The following is a 12,209-nucleotide window of genomic DNA, read 5'->3' on the forward strand; positions in this document are numbered from 1 at the left end:
ACGCCGCCGCCGGAAGGGAGGAGCGCTCTTCCGCCGCGCGGGACGGGGGTGGTGCCTCGGGAGGGCGGGGCGGGGCCGGGCTGTGACGGGCGGACCCCCACGCGCGGGGGCCACGCCCGCGGGGTGGCAGCGCGTGAAGCAGAGGGGCTGGGCCAGGCTGCGCGTGCCCGCGGGCGTGTGCGCGCGCCGGCACAGGCGTCTGCAGGCGGGGCACGGGGCGGGGGAGGCGCACGGCCCCGGCGGGCCCGGCCCACGGCGGGAGCGGCTCTTCCTCCCCCACGCGCCCCCTGTTTGCGGTTCCACGTGGGCGCCCCCTCCGCCCCCAACCCCGCGGGGAGAGCGGAGGCTTTTGCAGTCGTGTCCTTGGTGGGGTCTGACCGCCCGGCGGGGGCAGTCGCGCTGCCCCCCCCCCGCGCGGTGTAGGCGTCCCCTCGGGCCGCGGCTGACACCCAGCGGCACAAGATGAGACCCCCCTGGGCCCGGGCTGCGGGAGTGAGGGCAGTGCTGGTGGCTGCAGTGCTGCCGAGGGCAGCCGGGGCTCGTCCACGTCAGGGGCACCTCCTGCACCCCGGGAGGGGCTTCGCGGGACCCGGAGCCCACATCGGTGGCAGCAGCGCAGAGGGCATGGCCTCAACCCCCGGCAATGGCGAGCGATGCTTTAACCACCATCTCGTGGCCCGTTTTGAGCCGGCTCCTGCTGCTGCGGGCGTTCAGCCTCATCCAGGCCGCTGGGAGGTTGTGGGACCACGAACACGCGGCGTGAGGCCGGAGCGAGCCCAGGTGGGGCTGAGCCCACCGCCCCACTCATGGGAAGCCGGAGGGGTGGGGAGGTCGGAGGTGAGCTCCCGAAGAACCGCGCAGGGGCACAGCCCCGGCAGCTTCTCGCCTGCCCTGAGTTCTGGTCCCACACGCTCTGGGGTTTAGTGTCGTTTCAAACGTTCTCTTGCAAAGCCCCGGGGTGGTGCGGTGCGAAGCCCGGGGCTGGGGGAGCCTCGCCGGGGATCGGCTCGGCTCGGTGCTTTCTGGAATGTTACCGCCCCTAAAAGCCAGCTCTCATCCAACACCCAAATGTGTTTGTACAAAGGTTTGCTGCAAGAGCAAGAAGAAGTGACCGCTGTGGGAATGCAGGAAATGCATTTAATTGGTGTAAAATGTCTGCTTTTGCTCCAACATGTCCTGTGCAAAATGTAACGGCCAAATGCTGGGCAGGAGTCAACAGAGATGGGCAGACTGCTGCAGCGCATCTGCCACCGCTCCTGCTCCGCCGTCGCTCCCCCCCGAGGGCAGGCACTGCTCTTGCAGGAACCCACGAGGGTTCCAGCGGGACTGGGACTAAACTCCCAGCTAAACCCACAACGTCACATCCCCATCCGGACCGTAGGCAAACGGGAGCCACTTCAAATCCCTGTGCAGGGCTAACAAGGCGAGACGGGGGAGTGGAACTCATTTTCTACTGGGCTGGGGCAATCTTGCATCGTTTTATGCCTTTTGAGGTGAAACTTGGACTCTCCAGGCATCGGTGCTGCCTCGGCACCACACAGATGGCCTCAAGCCACCCCTGGGTGCACCGTGAAACCACAAACGCCCCAAAAACCACAGTAGGAGGTGGAAGGTGGTGCTCACCGGCTACACAGGCTGTGAAGGGCTACGCCGATAGCTGCGAGGGGAAATGAGGGACGAGCTGGGTTTCTCTTACCACTAATTTTCCAGAGGTGCCGCTCTGCCAGCCGCTGGGCCTGCTCCAGCTGGTGACCGTGGGCTGCTGTGCGCTGGCACACGTGGTGCAAAGCACTTGGGGACCACAAATGGTGCTTCTGCCCATTCGGTAAAGTGCTCCATAGTGCTTTACAGCTGTAAAAAGTGATGAAAAGTAGTGGTCTCTCGTGACTCAGCCGGTGCTGCGCAGCCCTGGAGCTGAAGTGGCTCCTGATGAGGTGGAAAATACAAATGCGCTGAACAGGTCAAGTTTTATTTGATACAACCCAAATGTCATTAGAGGAACTGCCCTCTGCTCACTGCCAGCCGAGACTGCAGACCCGAAATCCTTGCATGTGGCTCTGTCAAGACACCAGAGCTGTGACGTCTGCCCTCAGGGCAGGTAACAGAGGGAAATCCTTAACAACCTTTTTGTGACCGTACAGAGAATGACAGATCCTCTCTTAAATGCGCGATGATTCTGTGTCCTCTCCAATAAAAGCCAGGCAGGACAGGAGTGCCGAGATGAGCAGAAGCAGGGTGTGTTACCCCCCCCCCCCCCCCCGCTGGGAAAGGGCACCTGTATCCTGCGAAACAAAACCCAGAGAAAAGCGGTGCCCACCCACGCCCCATCCGCAACCCCCACATCCACTCCCTACCAGACGGCGAGGAGCGAAGGAGCACGCCACGGCCGCCACCAACTGCAGAGCCCGACCGCCAGCACGAAGGCTTCTCCATGGCCCGAGGGGCTGCCTGCCTCCTGCAGACCCTTCCGGCAAATATTCTGCATTCACGGTGCCGGGGTGGAAGGCTGCAGTGGCCAGAGCCAGATTTTAAAGGGAGACTCGGGAACTGGAAATTCATTGTTTTCCCTCCTCTGCCTCTGTCCAAGCGGTCTCTGACGCCTCTCCTGCCCGGTGCTTTCCTGTTTCTCCCCAAATAAATGCAGCAACAAAATGCCACAGGACGAGGTGTTCACACACAGGCAGGGGGAGCAAGCAAAAACCCTTGGTTTACTCTGTGCCTCTTCTCCTGGACCTTAAAGAAATAATTTAGCTTTTCCTGTGCATGTTTATTCATTTGAAAAACTGAATTAATACTTCCTTTTCTAAAGCATGAGATCCTTACATGGAGATTCATGACAAGCATTAATTTGGCACCTATTAGCGTTTGACAAGGCTGAGATGGAGGTGCTGAGTGTCTCAGCAAGAGGAACTGAACCCCTCTTTTGCTGGGAGGTGCCGCGTGAGTGCCAGGGGCTGTACAGGGACTGTAACTGGTACGGGGGGTGTCATGACTGGTCTCTGGGCTTCTGCCCATCCTCCGGGTGACGCGGGTCGGCAGAGAGCCCCTGCGCACCACCGCCTGCTTAAACTGCCCGTGGAGCTTGGGCTGCTCCAGCGGTCCGCCAGCCCGCATGGGACGGCAGGTTAACCCAGGCAGCACGGCAGGTTAACCCACACGGCACAGTGAGTTAACCCACATGGCATGGCAAGTTAGCCCATGTGGGATGGCAGGTGAACCCATGCAGGACAGCGAGTTCACCCACACGGCACGGCGAATTAACCGATGCGGCAAGGCAGGTTAACACACGTGGCATGGCAAGTTAACCCCCACAGCATGGTGAGTTAACCCCCACAGCACGGCGAGTTAACCCCCTCGGCAGGGCGCGTTAACCCCTGCAGCACGGCGAGTTAAGCCAGGCGGCGCCGGGTGCAAGCGGTGCTGGCTGCAGCGGGGGTCCAGCCCGGCCGACGGAGCCGCTGGTGAGGCGGCTGCCGCAGCGCTCCCTGGAGTGATGCACAGCTCACGGTGCAGCAGCAGCAGCCCTACGGGAGGGAGAAGTCTGCCGGGTTCGACAGCTTCTCAATTCGTGCTCAGAAAAAGGCAAGTAACGTTTATCACTGAGTCAGGTGAATTAAACATTCACATATATTTGCTGAAAAAAATTATATACATCTGTAGCAAGGCTCTGCCAAGTCTGAAAGATAAGCATCATCTAGTCACTAAATTAAAAAAATAAAAATCTGACTTTTAAATCTTTTTCTTTTTATCCATGTTCAAGAGCACAGACAGTTTATTTCGTTAGCACATTTGGTGAAGAATGTATGTTTGTGTGAGTAGCCATGAAACCCGGTGAAAATTTGGCATTTGTTTTGGATATGATGGAAAATAAGAAGCAGCCACTTACGCCTTACAGTCTAAATAATCCACAGCGTATATCGGGTTGCAAAAGGGTCACAAAGTAGCAGTCAAAGAGAAGCCTAAACACCCAGAGACGTAGCATACATGTCTGATAGGGAAGAACGAGGTATAGAGCATGCTGGCTAATTAAATAAATTCCACTTTAAACCCTGTTCCTTACGCGTGTAACCCTGGAAAAACCATCCCGTAACAAGAAATGGACTCTCAAGAGATTGCCGTATCCATTCACAGTAAGGCTTGGAAGATATATGAAGTTTTATAGCATTTGTATTTTAAGGATTTAGGGCAAGTACATGTTCTTCTACTGAATAAAAAGAAAGTTAGTACTTAAAAGGTTCAAAAATATATCAATCGTGATTTTTTTTTTTTTTACATAAATAAATTATATTGATTTTGGATTTAACAGCTGAAAAAACCCTTTCTGCTTCCACTGGAGGCAAAACTGAACAAAATGTTAGTTAAATAGAGATAGCAGCATTTCTAAGAAATCTGTCGATAGTGATACAGTATCTATGCTACAAGGATGTTATTAAATAGAACACATTTAATTATCGGGGTGGGAGGGTTGCATTATGATTGGTTACATACTTAAAAAAAAAAAAAATCATCCAATCCAGTACACTGGGAATAAATTCAGTGAAAATATAAACCAAATGCTTTTTAGACCATGGGTAACAGACTTCTTTGAGATGCTAATTTTAACATGTACATAATTTATAATCCCAAATGTATAAAAGACAATGACAAAAAGCATCATAAATAAATAATGCAAACTGAAATAGTTATGTCAAAACATTTGGACCATCTGATAAATTAGCAAAACTGTAACAGAAAATAAGTAAAAAATACAGTAAATTGTGACAACCAAATGTGAAACCGATGACTAGCACGCTCCCAACTCCCTCACCAGCCTGCCTTTCGTCTCACTGCTGCACCACCCTGGGTTTATTTCAAGTCTCAAACCATGAGCTGCAAATAAGAACAAGCCCAAGTGAAAGAAAAAAAAAATTAAACGAGGAGTGCGGGGAAGGAGGAATAAGAAGAGTTGCCTGTGGAGGTGTCTCAGTACCCGGAGCTGCAGGGGGCTGACAGCATTACAGCCTGTCCATTGAAAACGCAGACGCCGAAATCATTTGCCAAAGGGGTGGGACTCGGAAATACTGTTCAACAGCAAAAGGAATGGAAAGAAGCCAAGGTCATCTCTTCACAGTCTAACACCAGAAAAGAAGAAACTCAAGCTCTGAAAGTCTCAGCGGTCCTTCTCAGAGGACTCCCCAAACAGGAAAGCCGGCCTCCGCCTCTCCCCTGTTTGCTGAAAGGACGTCGCTGCTGGGGTAAGGGGTGGGAAATGTAACAACTCAAAAAGCCTCAGTGTTCATGTAAGAGCATTAAGATCAGTGTGGCCTGTTCACGGCTGGAAAAAAAATACCTTTACAGCACTTCTAATGCCATAGATGAGAACTGATGTCTAGCAGAATGATGAAGAAACTGGTAGCTACAGGTACAGTAATCCCAAAAAAAGTCATGCAAGATGTGCAAAACCTTTCCAGCTCAAGCTGAAAAGTTCTGGTAACTATTGAGGAAAGGGCAACTAAACTCCACTTAACGTAAAACCAAACTTTGGTTTTTAAAGAATACAAAAGAATGTCTACGTCGTATTTTCACTCGCTGCAGTTTGTCTCCAGACCTCTGAGGTGGGGGTGATAAAGAAATTATATCACTACCAGTTATGCTTTTTCCTTTCAAAGAAATGAATATATGCATTTTCAATCATTAGTTATATACTTCTGTCTATACTACTATTCTAGTAACCATGATAAAATAGGGAAATACTTTAAATCAAAAATACACATTAGCACTTACTATAGCTGTGCTTTTTACCCCCAAATACAGGCTCTTTCGCTCAGTGTCGCTGTAGACAGAAATACCCTTGTCTGCATGTAGACCAAGAGGTAAAGACTTTTCTTTTGCTCGTTTTTTTTTTTTTGTTTTTTTTTTTTTGCTGCTTTTTCTTCTCAACGGAGTGAGCAATTTGAGGGGGTGACCGAGTACTGGATTTGCTATCGTCGGCTGGGATGAACGACTGGAAAAACAGAACGAGAATTCGGTGCCTCCCATACTAGCTAGACAACACTGTTTATCTAATAAAGTGGCAAGACCCTGCAACTATTAACATGTAGTATGTCACCAGTTTTTTTCTGACAGGGAATTAGGTAGATAATATTACTCATGGAAACACAGGTTTATGAAGGCAGAGCGGGGCGGGAGGGTAAGTAACAAAGAGTTTATGGGATAAGAAACTCACAAGCCACAATCTTTTTGTGTGGGTTTTTTTTTTTTTTTCAATGAAACAAAAGTTCTAATTGGTATCGCGAGCCGCTTCGCGCTCCTCCTCTGCTGGTCCATCCTGCTCTTTTTCTGCCGACAAAGGCGGTGTTTGCTCTGTACAGTTTTGACTGTTTGCAGCTTCTTTTTCCGGCAGCGAGACAGTTTCTGGCTCTGGGTTTGCCGATTCCCCTTTTGCCTTCTTTCTCTTCCGCTTCTGGCTTTCCAGGTTCGCTGCCTCCGAGTGTCTGGTTTGCTGTATGCCGGGCAGCGCCATGCCGATGCCAGGGGAAAGAAACATCGAGGGATAGATCAGTCCAGGAGACATCCCTGGGATAAGAAACGGATTAAAAGCTACAGGACTACTGGTAGTTATTGCGGATTCTGTCTGATTAGAAAACGAACTAGGACCAGGCTTATCTTCCGAGAGAGTTTCTTTTTTCACATCCTGGCTACTCTGTTTATCCTCAGTAGCTTTCTCTGCATTGGCTGTACCACTTTTCGTTGTGCTTGTTAACGAAGTCGGAGCAGTCGCAGTACAAGTAGTTGTCATGGGGGGGTTGAGAAGTCCTCCAACGCCGAACATCTGCGGTACAGTAGCCATGCCCGGCAGCATCATGGGCAACATACTCAGGGTGCTTTTCACATCCTCGCCGGCGGGCACTGCTGCAAATCCAGCAGGAAACCCAACCAGCCCCGTCAGGGGGATCCCTTGCATGTTTCTCATGTTCTGAAGTCCTACTAGATCCATCCCAGCAATCAGTCCGTTCATGAACAATGGTCCCATTCCAGAAGAAGAATCTGCTACAACGCCGGGGCCTTTGATGAGTTCGCTTCGGGGCCTTCTCCCCCTCCGGCGGGGCCCTACGTCTCGGAGCACAGGCTCGGTTAGGATGCGATTGAATTTGCTCTCCGGTAAGTAGCCCTGAAAACAAAACACACACAACAGAAAACACCTGACAGTTATTACTGCATCAAGGGAAATCTGGCTTTTCTGTGCTCGCATCTGCATCCCAGATGGTGTCAGCACAGAAATGTTTGCCTACATGATATGGAATTTGAGAGGTACGCACAACTTTTCCCCAAGGGATGCTGCCAAATGCAAAACACCCTCGCTCTGCCCTGGCATGATACTGCAGTGTCAACGCGCACAGAGAGGAAAGGAGGAGGCACATTTTCCCCCCGTGTTTCACCCGTGCCCTCAGCATCGGCTGGCCACAACGCCAGAAGCACAGCGGCAGCTCTGTGTCGGACACCAACTTCCCAAACTCCCTTCCCAGCTTTAACCGTGGCTTCAGCAACAAGTGAAAAATCGTGTCTTTTAGATCTGAAGGGCCAAATTTTCAATGCTCTGCAGGACAGCAAAGCTGCATGGGATGACCCAAGGAGAGTGGACATGGTGTCTGAGGAGCTCCCAGCTAGAGCTTCGCTGAGAGGCCAGGAAGGTTCCTCTGAGCACTCAGATACGGGACCAAAACCCAGCGGCCACAGCTGGGTGAGACTGTCCAGTTACACAGAGCAGTGCGGGGGGGGTCTACAGTGCAGTTTAAAACTCCATCTTTCAGCATCCTCATCACAGACTTTTAAACACTTCCCTCTGTGGCTCCCTTGAGTTTCAATATCGCCGCTCTTTGAACTGTTTCCAATAATAGATTTAGGTAGGAAAAGTATTTCCGCATTGCCGAAATTTGAATCAAGTGTCCCTGGCAGTCTGCAGCTACTGCCCAAAGAGGGAGGATCTTCTGCTCTGCTCCCACTGGCATGTGGGAAACCCTACATGGGCCCATGACCGCGCCTGGGCTCTGCGGGGCAGCCGACCACACGCTCCCGCCTGCCCAAGCGCCCGGAGCAGCCAGACATCCCTCTGCATGCACGTGCCAGGACGGATGCGCACTCGCCAAAAGCAAAGTGCTGATGGGGCTCAGGGGTATGAATGCTATCGGGCATGCAGCCGCTGAACCAGGGCGCGTGAGCAGGTGCCGCGGTGGTGGCCAGGCACACAGCTATTCCTACCGGCAAAGAGACTCTCCCCTGCAAATGAAGGTACGGAACAGCTGCCAGCTCGCATGGGTGCTGGCTGCCCAGACGGGGCGCTGATGCCAGCCCAGACGTGGAGCTGTTCCCTGGGGAGCAGGACAGACCATGCCAGATCTCCAGTGCTAATTAAAAGCAAATTTGAGAGCAGCACAAACCTCTAAGCCAATTGATTCCCCCTCCAGCCCCCTGCAAGGGTGTCGCACAAATCACTGCAGCCGCAAAACCAGGGAGCAGGCAAGGACCATAGGGAGAAGATGGAAGGGCGATCTGGCAGCGCCAGTGTGCCAGAGGGGAGAGCGCTCCTCCTCCACAGGCTCTGCCACGCACAAGGGCAGGGACTGGCGTGATGAAGAGGGTGAATGAACGTGGCGAGGCTTGGCTCCGTCCTGCCCCTCTCCCTGCCAGTGCCTGGTGACCTGCGGGCCCTTTAGTGGGCCCAGGGCTGCACAGGCAGAGTTTGCAGGAGATGATGAAAAGATTCAGCTGAGGGTACTTTTGAAAATTTGACCCATGAGAATGCGTTTTGCCCATGCCCTCCCATCCAGCACCCGAGGCGGATTACTGCTCCTGGGGCACTTCTCTTGCCCCTGCTATTTCTGAGCATGCCGAGGCCTTCTGGACTGTCACCCTGGGCTGCTGAGCCCCTTCTCTCCTTCCTCTGGCCGTGCCACTGAGCTGCGGCACGTGCCCAACCTCCCTCTCTGCCCCACGAGGGCTGCCAGGGCTGCGGCCCTGCAGCTATCCCCTCCCGCCTGCGCAGCTGAGCTCCTGCCTCGCAGCTCCCGGATCCTCACTGGAGAAAGGTTGTGGGGATGGGGAGGGGGAAGAAAAGATGACATGATACAGATTTCTCCAAAAGCTCTAACTTACTGAAAGCTTAACAATGTCAGCCCAGTCAGCTGCAACAGCATACTCCAAGTTTGCATCAAGCCACCTTGGCAATTCCTTCAATGCTGGTGCCGTGGCTCCCCCTAACTATAAAACACAGCAGAAGGATGACCTCTATTGCAGAAAGAGTTATGTAAAATAATACAAGAAATACGATTACACTTTCCCTAGCTCCTGGCTTTGGGCTGCAATTTGGCTGGGGCAGAGACTCATCCCTCGCTACGCGTCTCCGCAGGACTCGGTGCGTGCCTGCTGCCTCCAGACACACAGCTCCGGGAGAAAAGGCAAGTTCAGCTTCTGTGGCCCGTCCCATTGCCCTCCCCGTGAACAAGCGAAGGGGACAAGAGCTTCAATAAAAGCCATGCTCAAAACCGGACAAACCCACCAATTCACCCAGGTCTCCAATGGCCATCGTGGGTTTAACTGAGGGAAAACACAGATGTGGCTGAAACAGCCTCTTTCTGCCTCACTCTTTAGTTTTGGGTTTAGATGTGACTAATGTCACCTCACCTTCTGACCTAGTGCAGTCCTGGGTGTGTTTAAGAACTGAATTTGGGTGGAAAGTATCCCTGAACGTCCCTTCTCATTCAGAGAGGTGGACATCAGTGCCCTGGAGATTAAACTGCAGACAAGTAAATCTGTGCTCCTTGCCCAGAGAGCAAGAAAAAACCCCTCAAACCCTCCACTTCCCGCATGCCCAGCACTTGGATGGGTATTGGTATGCTCTGCCCACACCTCGTAAGGAGGAACAAAACAAAGATATTTGCATGGCAATATTTGAATTTCTGGCACATCGCAGTGAATTCAAGGGGAACAATCCAATCCGGAACGGGAAGCACCAGTCAGGGCTGTGCTGTTGGTGGCTTTAAAGCCAAAGGCTGAATCCCTTTGCCATTGTGGGGTTTGGGTACCCCAGCAAGCGTGAACACCCAGACTTTCCTTACTTCACACAGAAAGTCACCTGTGTCGCAGGCCTGTGTCCCCTCGGGCACACACATGTCACAGGATAGTGTAGATCAGTGACATGTTCCAGACTTTTGTCTCACCCGTAGGATTCTCTGGATTAAATCTCCCTCCAGGTGAGCTTGGGGCCTGCTCAGCATTTCAAGACACCGAGGGCAGAGCACAGAACAGGCCTTCGCTTACCCGCCGTCCGGTACCCTTATGTACCACAGGCACCCGCTCCTCTCCCGTGAGTGAGTTAATGTCCAATTTGCTGGGGTCCTTGCAGCGCTGCCTCCTCTGCTTGGGCTTGTCTGAAAAATTCTGGAGTGCAAACAAGACAACGTTAATGAGACTAGACGGCTTAATGAGCCCGGATGGCTACAAGCCCTGCAGGAGAGCGGCACAGATGAGGTCCCGCGGGACAGAGGGTCCCTGCAGACATGGGCGGGAGCGGCGGCAAGCAGCACAAGTTGGTCTCTGCCACAGGGCCAGCTCTCAAATGAGCACAACTGATTTTTGTAGGTATAAAGGGGTCTTCAGTGTACCCCACTTAGACTGGTCCAGCCCTTTCTAATTCCTCTCCAACCCTAAAACTGTATCCAGCTGCCAGTTCACATCTGTGCATCCGTAAACGGGGCGCTAACTACAACTAGGAAAGAAAGAGGGAACAGGTCTGTGTGTGCCACCTCGTGTCAGTCTGATACAGCCACCGGCTTCTCGCCAGCTCACCTGTGCTTTGTTTCACTCCTATTTCAGCTGTTCCCAGTGCAGAGCTGCCGCACTGTGTTTCTTTGGGATCAGAGCCCTTCAGGACCTTCAGGACCTTCAGCCCTTCAGGTTGTGGTACCTACAGAGTTACACTCACTGTGTGCACCAAGTCCCGGCGTCAACGTTGCCTGCAGGGATGCAGCATTATCATGAACTACTGCAGGCCCTGATTGCTGAGAGCCAAAGCAAAGACCCTGGGCTTGGTCTGTCCTTCAACAAGCTGAGCTGCTGCAGTACCCCGAAGCAGCTTTCAACCCGTCCTACCTGGAGAGAGGACACCCGCCCTGACAGGGGAGATCCTGTAGGACTGGCCCAGGGCACCGGGGGCTTGCTGGAAGCAAGAGCTTCACCAGCAGCATGGCCAGACTGGGCGAACTCCAGTAAGCCCCCACGGAAGGCAAGAACGACAGAAAGGAGAGGAAAGGCACCTCCACGCCTGCTCCTCTATCTGACTGCTTCTTGCGTTGCTCCTGGGAGACCAGCCTTGGGCACAGCTGCATGTATCTCTGTCTGGACTTTGAAAAGCAAGGGCCACCCTGCCCGAGGAAACGCTGCACTCCTCATCTCTCATCTCTAACGAGCTCCAAAACACTAACGGCTTGCCTGTACTCCAAGCTCCAGGGAATCTTGCCTTCAGGACCAAGATGTTTTTTATGTATTACCACCACATTTCTTCCAACTCTGTTTTACAGCCTGCACTCTGCTTACCACACAGTCTAATAGGATAAATAAGCTGAAACTTGGAGCAAACCCACCTGTGAAACCAAGAGGTGGATGCTTATGAGACAGCAAGAAGGATCAGACAGACTGCACCCCACCCTCTGCCACTCTGCTTTCTGATGGCGCCCACAGCCACACAACTGCAGCCTTTGCAGCCTGCAACACAGCCACTGTGGTCCAGGTTTTAAAGCGAGGAGGTTTCCTCTTGTCTGGGAACCTTATTTAATGCAACAGCACTGCCTAAAATGACCCTGGGTGAAAGGGAGCAATGCAGACAGATCTTGAGCATCCCAAATCCCTTTTCCCATTTCTCTCCCCATCCCTGGCACTTCTGGAAAACATTGGACTAATTGTGCATTGGGCAGACAGAGGCACTGGAGCTGGAGAACGGACCTTGGGGCAGGAGGACACAGCTCAGCAAGTGCCTTTCACTGCTGTAGAGGGAACTGTGCCCACCTCCCAAACGTGTGATGAACCTCCCAAACAGCCCCAATGAACACCACAAACCACGGTACAGGGAAAAAGGGTACATTTTGAGACACTTCATGGAAGCCCTGAACTCAAGAGCAACCGCAGACAGCCTAACGCAAAGGGCAACACACAAGGCAGACGCACGCACACGTGCC

At 52.7% G+C, this 12,209-nt stretch overlaps 1 protein-coding gene across 1 annotated transcript in view; it reads right to left on the minus strand.

Annotated features, from left to right (window-relative positions):
- Positions 1 to 3,771: 3,771 nt before the first annotated feature.
- Positions 3,772 to 12,209, minus strand: part of CHD6 (chromodomain helicase DNA binding protein 6) — a gene marked incomplete at its 5' end in the record, with an annotated part of 92,211 nt that continues 83,773 nt past the window's right edge. The window contains 2 exon segments of the mRNA XM_082490873.1: positions 3,772 to 7,150; positions 10,297 to 10,416. Of these exon segments, the coding sequence (XP_082346999.1) occupies positions 6,260 to 7,150; positions 10,297 to 10,416 (1,011 nt within the window). The 3' untranslated portion in view covers positions 3,772 to 6,259.

This window comes from Vanellus vanellus, assembly GCF_965231255.1.
Source record: "Vanellus vanellus genome assembly, chromosome: 15".
NCBI lineage: Eukaryota > Metazoa > Chordata > Aves > Charadriiformes > Charadriidae > Vanellus > Vanellus vanellus.